The sequence below is a fragment of the Simochromis diagramma genome, unplaced genomic scaffold (genome assembly GCF_900408965.1).
Source record: "Simochromis diagramma unplaced genomic scaffold, fSimDia1.1 OVJJ01000531.1, whole genome shotgun sequence".
Lineage (NCBI taxonomy): Eukaryota > Metazoa > Chordata > Actinopteri > Cichliformes > Cichlidae > Simochromis > Simochromis diagramma.
Window position 1 is genome coordinate 1,111,271 of NW_024387353.1, and position 16,894 is coordinate 1,128,164.

The 16,894-nt window shown below is 40.5% G+C and overlaps 1 protein-coding gene across 4 annotated transcripts in view; it reads left to right on the forward strand.

Moving 5' to 3' along the window:
* The window catches only part of LOC120718571 (mucin-2-like), a 61,684-nt gene extending 45,674 nt beyond the window's left edge, over positions 1 to 16,010 (forward strand). Inside the window, exons 4-14 of one of the 4 annotated variants that reach the window (XM_040007109.1) lie at positions 5,046 to 5,314; positions 5,404 to 5,588; positions 5,834 to 5,971; positions 6,138 to 6,276; positions 6,521 to 6,701; positions 6,909 to 7,050; positions 7,383 to 7,526; positions 13,238 to 13,290; positions 13,386 to 13,754; positions 14,496 to 14,572; positions 15,220 to 16,010. In XM_040007109.1, coding sequence (XP_039863043.1) covers positions 5,046 to 5,314; positions 5,404 to 5,588; positions 5,834 to 5,971; positions 6,138 to 6,276; positions 6,521 to 6,701; positions 6,909 to 7,050; positions 7,383 to 7,526; positions 13,238 to 13,290; positions 13,386 to 13,754; positions 14,496 to 14,572; positions 15,220 to 15,330 — 1,808 coding nt within the window. In that variant the 3' untranslated portion in view covers positions 15,331 to 16,010. The remainder of the gene's footprint in view (positions 1 to 5,045; positions 5,315 to 5,403; positions 5,589 to 5,833; positions 5,972 to 6,137; positions 6,277 to 6,520; positions 6,702 to 6,908; positions 7,051 to 7,382; positions 7,527 to 13,237; positions 13,291 to 13,385; positions 13,755 to 14,495; positions 14,573 to 15,219) is intronic. The other 3 variants (XM_040007112.1, XM_040007111.1, XM_040007110.1) reach the window with 3 other exon arrangements.
* The last annotated feature ends 884 nt before the right edge of the window (positions 16,011 to 16,894 follow it).

A 16,894-nucleotide genomic window follows, 5' to 3' on the forward strand; every position in this document is an offset into this window, starting at 1 on the left:
CAAGAAGTATTTAACTCCAAGTAAGTGAAAAGAAAATTAATCTTTCTTACTTTACTTATGTCCTGAAGCACTGAGTATACTGTACAGCAAATGAATATCCGTGTGCTGTTTGTACTGTATCTGCCATGTTTTACAACTGGGAAAGTTTGTTTGGAAACTTCCAACAGTGAAGCATGAGACAGGTTTGACACAACAGCAATCAGAATCATAAAACTGGTTTTATACTAATCCTGAGATAAGGCATGTGAAATCAAAATAGTTTCAGGCCTAATATTAAATTAACACAGACCTTCCCAAAGTGTGGGGCCCGCCCCCTAAAGGGGGCGCAGAGCCATTGCAGGGGGGGCGCGGTATGAAAAGGGGGGGGGACAAAACGCTTGGACACTGCTAGCACGAGCCGCCCACAGAAACGCAAAGCAGGAGATGAAGCATAGCTGAATATGTTTCCAAACCAACTTCATTCTAAGCCAAAGACTAGAAAATATGGTGAAGCATATCTTCCCTTTGGCTTCACCTGCAAAGGGTTAGTACACAGCAAATTCAAAAGTGTTAAATGTTTTGGTGTTAGTAGTCTTCTTGCGAAAGTAGAGTTAATTTTACTCTAAGCAGAGTCACATTCTTTTAATGTAACTCTGAGGTGTAAAATGATAGTAGTTAAAATCGAGTGTTAAAAATGAGTGTTTCCATGTCAAATCTGGAGGTGTTACAATGGAAACATTAACTCTTGACCTCTTAACTCTGAACTCCTACAGGGGCTATGACACCAATAGAGAGTACATTCATAGGCTCCAATCAAAGCTGAAGTGAAGCCGTTTCAGAACATTTTGCTCTACATATTTGAGTTGTTTGCCATGCTTGGTAAGTCATTCTTTCAAAGATTGTTTCAATTATTATTATGAGCTTTTACTTCTGTGGCTCTTTGGAGTTGAGACAAAGCTGTGTGAAAGGCATTAGCCATGTTGGTCGGTGATAGCATAATATTCTGTTTTAGCTAGCTGAAAGGTATTGTTTGTGGGCAAATACCACAGCCTTGAAAAAAAGCTTGCATGTGAATTTTCAGTCAAACCTTTGGTCAAATACACCTAAAACAATGTCTGCGAAATGTTGGTATAATGGTGCTACTTGAAGCCTGAAAACGATCTCCCATAAAAAAAACGAGCAAACAGTAGTAGCAGACGTCCTGACTGGATTCTACATTAGCATAGATCCCTCCAGACTTTTGTGCACACGGTTTAGGTAAAAATGAAAAAGGTTGAGGTTTTACATTTAGTTCAGTATTACCTGTTGCCTGTGTCCTTGTCTTTTGGGAAAATACTTTACACAAGTAATGGCTCAAAAAGGATTCCTTTTTTTTTTTTTACTGTGCTGCAATTGATTTGTGCCATTAATTAGTGTCAACTAATTTTTATTCAATCTCCACATAGGATATGCTTGTGAAGATGGAATATGGGGGAGAGCAGAAGTGCGTTGAAGTTCCACAAAGTGATGAATGAAGGACATGCATATTGTATTTAAGAAATAAGTGATGAGAATGCTGTTATTTGCATTTACCAGCTCACCTATGTCAGACCTTTTGATAAACAAAATTCTAATGAAAGTGAGAACATGTACACTGTTACATCTTTCAGAAAATGTTTTGAAATTGTGGTGCACAGTTCAGAATAAATGTTTTTCAAAAACCATTGCGTCTTTTTAGTAAATGTTTATTTCCAAAAGAAATTTCTAGAAGTTCAGAACAGGAAAATTCACGCTTTTTAGAATTAATTAGAAAATAACTCTTACGTAGTTAAACTAAAATACTCTTTGAGAGTTAATATATAAACTCTTCGTCGTTGTGTCCTTGGGCAAGACACTTCACCCGTTGCCTACTGGTGGTGGTCAGAGGGCCCGGTGGCGCCAGTGTCCGGCAGCCTCGCCTCTGTCAGTGCGCCCCAGGGTGGCTGTGGCTACAATGTAGCTTGCCATCACCAGTGTGTGAATGTGTGTGTGGATGACTGGATATGTAAAGCGCTTTGGGGTCCTTAGGGACTAGTAAAGCGTTATTTAAATACAGGCCATTTACCATTTAATATATAAACTCTTAACACCTAGTTAGCATTAGTAAGTGTTAAATTATCAACTCCAGACAGATTTGGTGTTTAACACTAAATCAGAGTTAACGTACCAACTCTCCAAAAAGAGTTAAATTAACACTCTCTGGTGTGGACCCATATAGACACTTTAATAGTGTTGAAATCAAATCTGACAGTGTTAATTTGGACATGCTGGATTTGCTGTGTAGTTTATTTTCTTACTACCTGTAATTTATTGCAGATTACTTGTATTTGTTTAATTGTTTACTAAATGTTTGAGGTGCGAAAGAAACCGCAATGGAGCAAAATATGGGTGTGTGTGGTTGGAGGATGTGTTTGTAAGTGTGCGTGCGCGCGTGCACGTGCGAGAAGGGGGCACGAACATTTTTCTTGTAAAACAAAGGGGGGCCTAGCAAAAAAAGTTTGGGAACCACTGAATTAACAAAACAATTATTAAAAAGTAATAATAATCCAACAACCGAAGGAAGAAAATAAACGGAAGTCTGAGTTTGGAATGGAAGGTTAAAGTATTTAAAACATTTTGTCATAGAAAAGAGCAACATTTGTTTGTATAACCTTTTTAGAACTTTGTTGTTCATTGTTATTTGTTGACATTCATCAGTTAAGTTCTTATCCAAATATAAAAAACAGAAACAGGCTTCAGTGTGATGATAACATGCTGTTGGACAGCGATGTACATCTACCAGTTTCCCTACTATGACTCACCTTTGGAACAGTCTAGGTATGATCAATCCTTTCCAAAGGACTGTTGGACATTTACATTGTCTCCTACAGAATATATAAATGACATTTATAATGTAGAAAGTGGAGTTACCATATGAATGTATTTTTACCATTTGAATCACTCAAAGCTTCCTTATGACTGTTGGAGGTGGTGAGTAGAGCCATTCCCCATTTTTTTCCTACCAGCATTAGGTTACTGGATTTAAGTTTTTTAGTAAATTCACCAATTACTACACCTTCTATAGTCTTTATCAACTACACCACCAGCTCATTAAGCCCAAAAACCTGGTTCATAGTTGAGCCACAGAGAGACTCTACGAATTGACTCTGCTTTTTGAACAGTTACACAACAAACTGACACAAGTCTGTGTCAGTTCTGTGCAGTCTTTCATGACCTGAGCATTGTGCTTTTGATGTCTTACTGATCAAACCAAAGACTGTCATGTAGAGCTTTTTAGTTTTCCTCTCACACACTTTTCTTTTTGTTCTCATTCTGTCACTGTCATGAGTGTGTCTGAACAAAGCTTTCAAAGCATTCGTACAAAATTGAGCCATGTCTGAATCACTGACTGATGAATCATGAAGTAACATTGCGTATACCACATCTGAAATACTCCCTTTTTAGTCTGGAAAGAAATGATTCATTCCGCTGATCATTGTTCAGAATTGCTCCACTTTAAACACGAATAATACCAGTCACAGTTTCTTTCCAAAAGATGTGTTCCTGTGATAAACTGACTTTATTTCCTGCTTGGTAAGTTTGTCTCTCAGCATTCAACGTCAAAGCAGCAAATGCAGTTTGTTCACCTACTAAAAAATTACTGAAACAAATAAATTTTCAGCTCTCTTTAGATCTCTAATCTAAATGCCCAAAACGACAAAAACAAATTTTCTTTTACAGTCACCGGCTGTTGTGTCAAATGTACATAGAGATTGATTGCACAGATTTGCATATCATTTATATTGATATTTAATTCTATTTCTATTTATTATATTTATTTATATTTATTTATCAATATATTTATTCATATCATTTACCCTAACCTTAACTCAAAGGGCAAGAGCGTGAATGCAGCTGTATCATGAACCTGTATCATCAGAGCAACGTTGCTTGCCTCTGCATCACTGAATCCTTTTTTCTGTTAGTGAAATCCAGCTTGCGGGGCTTCACGTAGCAACAATATCTATTTCCCCCTAAAAAGAAGTTGCATAAATGTAGCCTACAGCTAATAAAGCACCTAAATACCTCTACAGCTACATGTAAATTTAAATGTTTGATGATGTGGACTTTTATTCATTCTCCATTTTCAAAGTAAGAGGCAATGATACCTTAAATTGCATTTTAAGTTGTTTTTGATTGTGCCCACATTCAAAGGAAATGATTATCATGCCCTATTATGCACCTTAATTTGTATTTATACAATTACGTGGAATAAGTTCTGAGTTGAGTGTTTTTTAATGGCCATAAAGTATTTAAATAAATAAACTGAGAGTTAAATTTGTCTTGTCTATTTCTTTTTTTGGTAATTCGCGACTCAAAACCGTGATCCGAACCGAACCATGAGTTTTTTGATCCGTTGCACTACTAGTATTGACTGTAGTACGTTTTAACATGCACAAAAGACACTAATGAAACATGGAGCTTGCACTCTCTGTGATCTGTTGTGAACAGAAATAACTATTGTTTCACAAAACCAATTGACACTGTGTTAATCACTATTACAACTTAAAGATTGGATTGGATTTATATAGCGCTTTTCGAGAACCTCAGAGCGCTTTACATTTCCACTATTCATTCACTCTCACATCCACACACTGGAGAAGGCAAGCCACAGTTGTAGCCACAGCTGCTCTGGGGCAGATGGACAGCAGCGAGGCTGCCATATCGCGCCATCGGCCCCTCTGGCCAACACCACTAGACTTCAGGTGAAGGATCTTGCCCAAGGACACAATGACCGAGACAGACAGGGCAGGTGATCGAACCGGCAATCTTCCAGTTACAAGATGAGCTTCCCAACCCCCTGAACCATGGTCGCCCCCCAAAGGATGAAATTAAAAACAAATCTGTGAAAAAGGTTTTGACAAATGTTGTTGTTTTGACAAATTCAAAACAACTTTGTTTAAATATACTTAAAAATATACTCATGCTTCTTACAGGTGGTTTAGACAGCTGGATTCGGTGAAATCCCCATCTGACTGTAATCTTTGAAAGACGTTTCCTCATTCCAGGTAATTTTCTGGTTTACAAACTGAATCAACTTCTATGTGTGGGAAAAAACACATCAGACAAGCGGACAGAGAGTGAAAGAGAGGCTGTCTTTGGGTGTACAGGTGTTCTCAGTGATTTCTACCTTTGTAGAGAGAGACACACTTTCATCATGTTGCTCTCTGAGACATCGTTGGTGCTGCTGATGGTTTGCGCCACTCAGGCTTCACATTTTTTAGGCACAGTCATGACCTACTACCCAAAGGACACTTTTGCAGATGGATCTGTCACAGTACGTACATTTTCTTTCTTAAAATAATGTACTTACTTTTAAAAATCTTACAAGACCTAAGTGAACACTTTGTGGCTGTAACTCTACAGGTGACCCTTCGGTATAAACTGAACTTCCATGGCTGCATATCTGATAACTGGAGTTGCCTCAGTGGTGATTGTGGGACTGAAACCTACACACTACATGTGGTAAAACAGGAGAGCAGCGGAGACTGGTGTCAGAGAGAGGGAATCATGACTCGACAGATTTCCAGCAACGCTCTGTTTGAACTTTGGTGAGTGTACAACAACAGGAAAAGGTAATTTGTGGCAACATTTTTAAATTCTCAGTGATGGGCAACAAAACCAAACGAAACCACTTTTCCCCAAAATGTCAACGGCTCAACAAAAAATAATGTTTTCAAGAAGTGAAGAATTATGTTAATGATCAGCTCTGCTGTATTGGTGGCTCATGATTAACTAATAATTGATTAAAACATGTTATGTTTAGACTTTGAACTGAACTGAATTTTCTATCAAGGTTGGATAGTGGTGCCTGGATATCAAACATCAATGACATCATATACTGGAGAGCTGTGACTCGGGTGGAACTGAGGAACCGATCCGACACCGGCAAAGCCAACACATCACCTCAGACCACCATCCTACCAGCTGTGAGGTAAGCCCACTTAATGTGTGTCTATGTTTGCCTAGTTTTCTTTTATAGTTCATATTTTACATTCATCCCTTTCATATTAAAATGTATTTAACAAAGTATTTATCACCTGTTCGTTACATTGAAATGAATACAGAAAATAGAGCTACAATCTTTGTTTCTCTCTCAGAGTTCCTTCAAACTGTCAGAGAGATTTCAGCCTGTTGATGTTTGACCCTGATGGAGACAAAGTTAAATGCAGATATGGAAACTCTTCACTCTCAGAGTGTAACCCCTGCACTCCACCGTCTGTCCTCAGCCTCTCATCGGTGAGTAATGACTGTTACTCTCATGTCAGATGAGACAGGCAAAGACTAAAAGCTGGCACAGACAGTCACGCAATAATGTGATGGGAATTTTTTAATTGAATTACAATTGATCTAAATTTTGTAGAAGTGAAAGTTTATCCAAAACAAGTGTTGTTTCTACATTTTTTTATATCCTTGAATTGAATTGCATAACAGAAAACATTTTGGTTATTTTGATTTCAAGCCCATTTTTGTCCTCTTGCAGTCGTCTTGTACTCTGTCATTCAGCCCCACCAACAGCAGTAATGAAGGTTCATATGTAGTACAGCTGGTGATGGAGGACTTCCCCAGACAGACCATCACTCTGACTCAAACCAACGGGACACAAACAACAATAACTACCAACGATGCCATCAGCAAAATACCGATTCAGTTTGCTTTGAAAGGTACCAATATACGTTTCATTATCTTACAATGAAAGCACTAAAGAGCTGCTGACGATGAACTTAGTGCTCGGCCTGATGTACAGAGATGTTTGACCACCAGTGTCATCGGGACTGATTCTCTGGACCAACAAATATTAATCTGTCCAGCAGATATTTTACTCTGGATCATCTTTGCATCCTGAGGTTAACTTCTCTGTATTCTTCCAGTTGATCCTGCAGTGCCATCCTGCACAGAAGGACTCTTTCTGCCCAAGTTTCTTCCTCCAACACCAGCCAACGGAGCTCAGCTCTACAACAATGTCAGTCAGACTCTGGAAATTAACATCACTGCGGAGGCACTTAACTCCACGTAAGTAAAACACAGTTAAAGACTTTGTCTGAATATATAAAAGTTTAAATATTTAATTCAGGGAAGCCTCTGGGTAGACATGAAATATAGTCCTGAGTCATGAATCTTAGAGAAATGAGTGACGTGCAAATTTAACATATGTTTCAGGTCTTCAGGTTACATATCTAACAACATGTCAGATGTCAAGTTAAATGACACAGTGTCTGTGAGAAAAAACATGGCCTAATAAAAGCTATACTCAGTTGGGAAACAAAAAGAAATATGCTCCTTTTCCAGATCGGCAGATTTTGAAAAAAAGAAAGTTGACAAGTTTTTGATTTTGTTCTTTGAAGGATCTTTGAGCTGCTCTACAGCGGGCCGTACAATTTAATCAACAACACATCAGGACCAGGACAGTTCACCCTGAGATGGACACCATCTGAAAGCGAAGAAGGACAAAGCCTCCCCATCTGTTTTGTTGTCCAGGCAGTTTTCAGGTCAGTCTCCTGTTTCATATAAATGACTCTGTAGAAAGTTATAGCAGCTGACATTCCTGAAAGGAAAGCTTTTAAACTCATATTTGAACTTGCTGCCTAACAAGTTTCCTGTTTAAAGGATTGTCCCGTCATTAGAAGACAGTTAGCGCTCCTTTGAGTCAATAAATATTTTTTATCTTTTGAGATTACGATTGTAGTCAGAAGGCAAAATGAAAACCTGGAAGGTGATAACAAGAGGAAAAACAGTGGTTAGACAGTGTTGGGAAGGTTACTTTCAAAATGTATTCCACTGCAGATTACAGAAAAAATGGCCCAAAAGGTATTTTGTAACGTATTCCGTTACGTTACTCAAGGACAGTAATGTATTCTGAATACTTTGGATTACTTAATATATTGTCATGCTTTTAACAACTACAGGAATGTACTATTGCTGTGTAATTTATTACTATTACTGAAGGATACTCGCCATACCAATACCAACTAGATTTTTAAAAATCTTAATATAAAATGAGTAACAGTAGGATGGACATTAGATAGGCCTGCACTTTTTGCAGTGATCTCGCATAAAAAACTATTTCGGTATCCTGCCCATGCACTGCTGGCTGCTGTAACTGATGCCACCAATATTAATAGGATGCTTACATTAGAGCCTCTTATTGCATGTCTTGTTTTGGTTTCAAGCAATCAGAATCAGAAAAACTGTATTAATCCCAAATAGAAATTGAGTTGTTTTTTGTTTTGTTTTTTAAAAAAGGAATCCTGTGAATCCTACTCGAACCTGGGCCGGCCGCTCTCAGCCATGTCATATATGACTGCATGCGGACTGCAACTGAGCTAAACCTGCGCCCAACTGTGTTTAATCACTAAATTGGAGAAGACATAGAGAGGGGATAGCCTAACATACGAAACAGGAAATGACCGCTGTGTATTCCATTTATTTAAAAAAAGTAGATGTATTCTGATTACCACCCATTAAACGGTAACAGGATACAGATACTAATATTTTGTATTTTAAATACGTAACGCTGGTACATGTATTCCGTTACTCCCCAACACTGCTTTTAGATAAGAAAAGACACTAAGAACCTGGGTAGAGGATCATGGATTTATCAAGTAAATAAATATGGATGATCACTGGGGACCTTAAAATAGAAAGAGAAAAAGAGAAAAAAGACTGAAGAAGATTCATGGATGTAGTGAAGGAAGACATACATAGGGTTGGTGTGACTGAAGAGGATGTTAGAAACACAGGAGGCAAATCTTCTGCCTGTAATGACCAGTAGAATAGAATAGAATAATCCTTTAATTGTCCCACAAGGGGAAATTTGGGTGTAACAGCAGCAAGAAAGACACATATACAAACAAACAGTACACAAGACACAGAACAGAAACATACACAATTTTTACATATTTACATCAAATCAAATCAAATCACTTTTATTGTCACATCACATGTGCAGGTACACTGGTACAGTACATGCGAGTGAAATTCTTGTGTGCGAGCTTCACAAGCAACAGAGTTGTGCAAAAATACAATAACATAAAACACGCAAAATATAAGGAAGGCTAAATCTGAGAGTAATAAATATATGTACAATATAAGAGTGTATGCATTACTGGATGTGTATACTAAATATGTTTTTCTACGTGTATGTGTGTGTGTGTGTGTGTGTATACATATTTTACAAATTAAATAGAGTAAACAATAAAATAAAATATATAAAATATATAGAGGTTGGTAGTTGGACATGTGCAAAACAAGTGGCATTTATATAGAGTGTGAAGTGCATAATGTTGAAGTTCCAGTAGTGAAGGTGAGGTGTCTATGACGTGTTCAGCAGTCTGATGGCCTGGTGGAAAAAGCTGTCTCTCAGTCTGCTGGTTCGGGACCGGATGCTGCAGAACCCCCTTCCTGATGGAAGTAGTCTGAAGAGTTTATGGCTGGGGTGACTGGAGTCCTTGATGATCCTCCCCACTTTCCTCATGCACCACTTCCTGTAGATGTCTTGGAGGGAGGGAAGCTCACTTCCAATTATCCGTTCAGAGCACCACACTACTCTCTGGAGAGCTTTGCGGTTGTAAGCGGTGCTGTTGCCATACCAGTTGGTGATGCATCCAGTGAGGATGCTCTCAATGGCACAGCAATAGAAGGTCCTGAGGATGCGGGGGCTCATGCTGAATCTTTTCAGTCTCCTGAGAAAGAAGAGGCGCTGCTGCGCCTTCTTCACTGTTTTGTTTATGTGTCCTGACCACGTAAGATCCTCAGCCAGATGTACACCAAGGAACCGGAAGCTGCTCACTCTCTCCACAGCAGCGCCATTGATGGTGATGGGGGTGTGTACTTCTCTGCACCTCCGGAGAGGATAATGGTTACCAAAAACAGAGTACTGTACCGTTATTAAATTAAATAAAACTAAATACAGATAAGAGGCAAACCATGGTTGTAGTGTGAATCGGTTGATAAAATAGTGCCAAGTTACAGCGCTGATGTAAACATCTATGTTTGTTGGTAGCAGTTTTGATTGTACAGTCTGACAGCTGCAGGGAGGAAGGACCTGCGGAAACTCTCCTTCATGCATCTAGGATGCAGCAGTCTGTCACTGAAGGAGCTCTGCAGTTCAGCAACATTTACATGCATGTTGTGGGAGACTCTGTCCATCAGAGATGTTATTTTGGCCAGAGTCCTTCTGTCTCCCACCACCTGCACTGGGTCCAGGGTGCATCCTGATGAGTTTATCCAACCTCTTCCTCTCAGCTGTCAATAAACTGCTGCTCCAACATACAACACTGTAAAAAAATGACGGATGCCACCACAGAGTCATAGAAAGTCTTTAAAAGCGCTCCCTGTACTCCAAATGACGTCAGCCACCTCAGCAGGTAGAGTCTGCTCTGACTCTTCCTGTGAAGAGCATCAGTGTTGCGGCTCCAGTCCAGTTTATTATTCAGGTGAACACCCAGGTACTTATAAGAGTCCACTATCTCAATGTCCACTCCACGGATGTTCACCGGTGTCAGTGTGGTGGGTCTGCGTCTTCAGAAGTCCACCACCAACTCCTGAGGATGTTGATCAGCAGGTGCTTCTGCTGGCACCAGTCCACAAAGTCCAGAGTCCACTGTCTTACTCTGAGTCGTCCTCACTTGTGATGTGGCCGACTATAGCAGAGTCGTCGGAGAACTTCTGTAGGTGGCAGCATGAGGAGTTGATGGAGAAGTCTGCAGTATAGAGGGTGAAGAGGAACGGTGCCAGGACAGTTCCCTGTGGTGCCCCCGTACTGCAGACCAATGTATCAGAGACACAGCCCTGTGTCCTCATATACTGTGTGCGTTCTGTGAGGTAGTCCAGTATCCACTGGGACATGTGGTGGTCCACTCCCGATAGCTCCAGCTTATCCCTCAGAAGTCGTGGCTGGATGGTGTTAAAAGCACTGGAGAAATCAAAGAACATGATCCTCACAGTTCTTCCAGGCTTCTCCAGGTGAGTCAGAGCTCTGTGCAGGAGCTAGTTGATGGCGTCCTCCACCCCGATGCCAGGCTGGTAAGCAAACTGTAGCGGATCCAATGAAGACCTCACAGGGGGCGCAGATAGTGTAGAACCAACCACTCGAGGGTCTTCATCATATGTGATGTCAGGGCTACCGGCCTGTAGCTGCTGACATCCTTAGGATGGGAGGTCTTTGGTACTGGTACCACACAGGAGGTCTTCCACAGCTGTGGTACTTTCCGCAGCGACAGGCTCAGGTTGAACAGATATCCTAGGATGCCACACAGTTCATCTGCGCAGCACCTCAGGAGCCTGGAGCTGATGCCATCTGGACTTGCAGTCTTGTGAAGCTCATTCCTCACTTGAAGTGCTGAGATGGAGAGGGGGTATTTCAGGGGGGTGGGGTGTATGTTGGAGTTCACAGAAGGTGGGGGTGGTGTGATGGCTGGGAGCTGAGAGATGTGAAGTCCTGAGATGAAAGACAGGCAGTTCCTGAAGATGAGGGAGATTGCAGCAAGGGGAGGGGTGGTTGATCAAACCTATTAAAGTATTTATTTAGGTCATTCACCCACCCCAAGTCTCCTGCAGCCTCGGCGGTTGTTTTTTGTCCTGAGATTGTCTTCAGGCTGTTCCAAACCCCTCTGATGTTGTCCTGTTGCAGCTGCTCTTCCATCTTCCTCCTGTAGTTTTCCTTCCCTTGCCTTATCTTCCATTTCCGCTTCTTCTGGACAGCTCTTAGCTCCTGTTTGTCTCCAGATCTAAAGACTCTCTTCTTCTCCTTGAGGAGAGCCTTAATTTCAGGATTTATCCATGGCTTGTTGTTAGAAAAACACCGTACCTTTATGATGGGTACGCGGTTGTCCACACAAAAGTTCATGTAATCCGTAATGCAGTCTGTGATGCTGTTGAGGTCATCCTCCAGGGGGCTGCAGAGGTTGTCCCACACAGTAGAATGGAAACAGTCCCTCAGGGCCTCTTCAGTCTCTGCCGACCATTTCCTAACTGTGTGTTTCACAACCTGTTCTCTGTGTGCTAGAGGTTTATACACAGGCTGGAGATGAACCAGGTTGTGATCTGAGCCCACCAGGAGAGGGAGAGGTGATGAGCTGTATGCCTCCTTGGTGTTAGCATAAAATAAGTCCAATGTTTTATTGTCTCTGGTGTGGCAGGTGACGTACTGGGTGAAGGTGGGGAGAGTGGAGGACAAGGAGATGTGATTAAAGCCCCCAGAGATCAGGAAAAGGGCCTGAGGGTGCTGTGTTTGGAGTCTGCTGGTTACAGTGTGCAGGACCTCACAGGCTGCTGCAGTGTTAGCAGAGGGCAGGACATACACAGCTATCATAATGACGTGTGTAAACTCTCGCGGTAAATAGTACGGTCTCATGCTAACCGCTAACAGCTCAATGTCCTTACAGCATAGCTCAATGTCTCTTTGTTAGATAACTCCCCAGAGTTATAGCATCTATCGTTCACAAACACAGCCAGACCCCCTCCTCTCCTCTTACCACTCTCCGTTGTTCTGTCTGCCCAGATCAGATGGAAACCATCTATGTTTATGTGTGAGTCCGGAGTTAGCGTGGTTAGTCACAACTCTGTGAAGCACATTCCCTGTAGCTGCTCTGATGTCGGGTTAGAGCCCCAGTTTTTTGGGGCGTGATCTCACATTCCCCATAATAATAGATGGAATCGCTGGCTGGTAGCTCCTAACCTTACTGTGATGCCTGATCCCGGCCCAAGTGCCGCCTCTCTTCCTCCTCACCTCGCGGGCGATGTTGGCTTGCTCGGTGGTAGGCAGAACAGTGGAGGCCCTGAGGGCTAACAGCTGATCCCTGCTGTAAACAATAGGTGGTCGGACCTCCACGCGCTCTTTTTTTTTTACAGATGCTGTAAAAAAATGTGATAAAAAACACGATTGTCCATAAAATTCTGAGCTCCACTGTGGAGTAGTACAGCCCTCAATAAAAAAAACAAGAACAAGAAACACAATAACAACAAAAAAAGAGAAAAAAGGACTCGGTCAGGTTGGAGCTGCTGATACTGGCTGCCAACTTGGAGCGGCGCCGGAAGTAAGTAAGGGGTACAGTAAGGGGTTCAAGTATTAGAAAGCAGGCAGTTTGAAAACCACTATGTTGTAAAAGCATGCTCAATTAAGATAGAAAGTGTCAGTGTTTAGGTGACTTGAAGATATCATGGCATCAGAGGACTATATTAAACTTTCTTATTTCTGCAGTGGAACCAAGTATCACTCAGAGCTTCGATGTGTCACTGTGACTGTTGCAAACGGTGAGTAGAGTCCTTCACCATTTCAGCCACATTTTAAATCTAATTTACTGAATCAGTGTAACTGAGTTATAACATCTAATTCTGACTGTTTATAGGACCAGTAATAACCACAACAACTACTACCAGTACTCCAACTACTGTACCTGCAACAACTACTACCAGTACTCCAACTACTGAACCTGCAACAACTACTACCAGTACTCCAACTACTGTACCTGCAACAACTACTACCAGTACTCCAAATACTGTAACTCCAAGAACTACTACCAGTACTCCAACTACTGTACCTGCAACAACTACTACCAGTACTCCAACTACTGTACCTGCAACAACTACTACCAGTACTCCAAATACTGTAACTCCAAGAACTACTACCAGTACTGCAACTACTGAACCTGCAACAACTACTACCAGTACTCCAAGCACAACTCTTTCTACATCAACTACACCCAGTGAACCATCTTGTGAGTATGAATAAAATGAGGTGATGTTTACAGAGTTACTCTGCTTCAGTGTAACAATTATTAAGCTCACCTTAATTCATGTCTATTGATTGCTGGTCACACCAAAACAGTAAAATTCAAGTCAGTTTTATATCACTCATTTGTAAATCCAGCAAAATACTTTTGAGGTATGCTGAGTGAATTTTGTAGCACTGACTAACTGCATACAAAATCCAAAGTTCAAAATAAAGGCATGAGCTGATTAGAGGTGATTTTCACCAGGCCACAAAAGCATAATGGTTTGTCTTTGCAATCAACAGTGTCAATTAGTGAATAAACTTAAGATCAGCAAAGTAAGAAATATACAATCACAATCAAAATGCCAGCAGGAAGTAAATCGATTATTAAGTAAAGCTAAGCCTTGGTGGATGAACACAGACTCGTTTAGCAACAAACACAAAACAAATTTGGTTGATATAAAAGTTGTTAAAGTGTGCACCTATTTAAACAGAGATACACTGATCGATTTTACACATTCTGGAGTTATTAAGCCATCTGTGTTTAATGTGTCATGGAGGACAACATGGAAGACACAATCTCTCATTACTAACACAAAATAGAAAAAACGTATTTGGTCTGAATTAAAAAAAATATCAACAGAATTGAGGTAGCTTGGAAACTTTGATAAATGCAACTACTTGCACTAACTTTAGCGCAAAGTGATTTCTAATGAATTCTAACATGTTGCATTCTTGTGTTTAGATGTTGCAGTTTTTCAAATGAAAATGACCTCCTTGGTGGACTTGTCTAAAATTGATAGAGATACCTTCCTTACACAGGTAAGTATATTTTTATTTATTCAGAAATTCTATCAGAGCGTCAAACAACTGCACCATATGAACTGTAAGGAAAAAGTTTATCGACAACAAATTACCGGAATACACCCATTATCACCAGTGACTCATAAGGATAAACGGAATGAGGGCAGGCTCCTTATTACACTAAATGGAAAAAAAATACCGGGCCACTAACATGTTAAAACTACAGGAGCTGATCTCTCAAGAAAACCATGAAATGACAACTTCATGACATGAAGCTCCAGGTGCACAGTTTTTGTGCTGATGTTAATGCCAGAGATTTTTACCCACTATGTGCCTCAGAATCTGGCAACCCTCATTTGTAACGTTATGTGGTCTAACACTTTGTGACTGAGTTGCTGTGATTCTTAACAACTTCAGAGGATTCCTTTGGGTGAGCGTGTCTAACATCCCACTGGGAGAAATGACTGTATGGGGCCATACTATAAGCTGAATAATCATCCTAATTTACTCCACAGTGTTCACACGATAGACATGCACGACCACACAAGTACATATTTCAACCATTTCTGTGAGCAGAGTTTTGTAAAACCTGCGCTGCTTCTGTCTTACATTTAAAAAACAAATCAGTGATCATATCTCTCGCTCTTCTTTTTTTCTCTCTGTAGATCAAAAATTTGCTTATATCCAAAGGGCTGCCCCAACACACGATTATCCGACTCATAAGCAGCAAACCACAGATTGGAGCACCTGCAGCGCCCTCTACTGGCACAACATGAACATCTACTGACAGCTTCAAGACCTTTTTTCTTTCAGCTGCTGAATGAAGTTTTGGCTTCACTCCTATTTAACACACATTTTTAATAATTAAGTTCACTTCTCAAGAGCAGCTTTTAAAAGCAACATGTTAGCCTGACTCTCCAGTGCTATAATCTAAAATGAATTAATTTGTGCTTAGAAATTGTTAGATTACATATTATTTTTGGTGTGACTATCCTTAGTCTAGAACCGATACACTGATTATCCACGACTGGAAAACACGAAGAACAGCTCAGATAAAATAATTATAGTGGAAGATTTTAACATTAATTGATGTTGATAATGACAACCTCACTTTCTGAAAATTGTTAAATATCCCAATTCTTTGATCTTTGGGCTGAAGGAAGAACAACACTCGGTGTATAAATGCTCAGTCAACAATCTTTTATTCCATACAATTCTCATTATTCCATACAACACTTTGAGCATAAATGGCTGGACGGGAGATGTGGACAGGAGGCTGTCTGCCAGATCTCGAAGTGTCTGACCGTTTCTCACATTCTTACAGCTTCAGCCCCCTTCCAAAGTGATAAAACCTAAACTTCCACATTCTTTCTCTCTTAGTGAGCCTAAGTTATGACATTGGCTTCCTGTGCAGTATGTTCTGTTCTTTCTAATCAGACAAATAAGGCCATGATCCTCTGAAAACAGTATTTCTTATAAATGAGCAGTGTTGGGTAAGTTACTTTAAATTAGTAACTTAGTTAGTTACTAATTAGTAACATTACTAGTTACTTCCATAGTTACTTCCATCAAAAGTAACTCAGTTACTTCAAGTTACTCGTTACTTTCAAGGTAACTAGTTACTAGGGAAAGTAACTTTGGTTTTACTCTTGTTAATGTGTTGCTTCCGTAACTGGATACCCAGCAAGAGTGCCAGTCTTCTAGCTTGCTTACTTGCCACAAGTGCATTGTGCCACCTACCAATAGAAAGGAAAAGATAATGTGCATATTTCCACGAGAGAAATCCCACGCCTGATTCTATCCTAGCCTGCTTTTTACATCCAACACAAAAACTGCAGTCGTGGTGCTTTCGATTGTACTCAGAACTCGGAAATTCTGCCTTCTGAATAGGAAGATGTAGGTAACACCAGACTGCAGATAAGCTGCATACAGGGCTGGGCTGGGACAAAAAATCGTCCCGGGCATTTTGACTAGAGACCGGCCCACCATTATAGCAAAAATCATAAAGCCTTTGAATGAAAACAAACACTGTTGTGACAGTGATGTACACTGTTTTGATGGTATATATGTATCAATCTATCAATCGTTTGTTGTAAGACTCAGATAATTATTTTTTAAAAGCTAGATATTTTAAATGAGAATAAGAAAGAAAAGTATTTCTTTGTGCCCCCCTTCCCCTGTTAATACCCTACCTGGCCCCCTGGCAACACTTTGCTAGACCCGCCCCTGCACAGTTACCAGCTGTCAGCTACTTAGAAAAGGATCCTGGTGTTGTTTGGCTCTCAGAAACAGTTCATAACTTCCCTTCAATTCATTCATGTCACCTAAAAGGTAAACCTG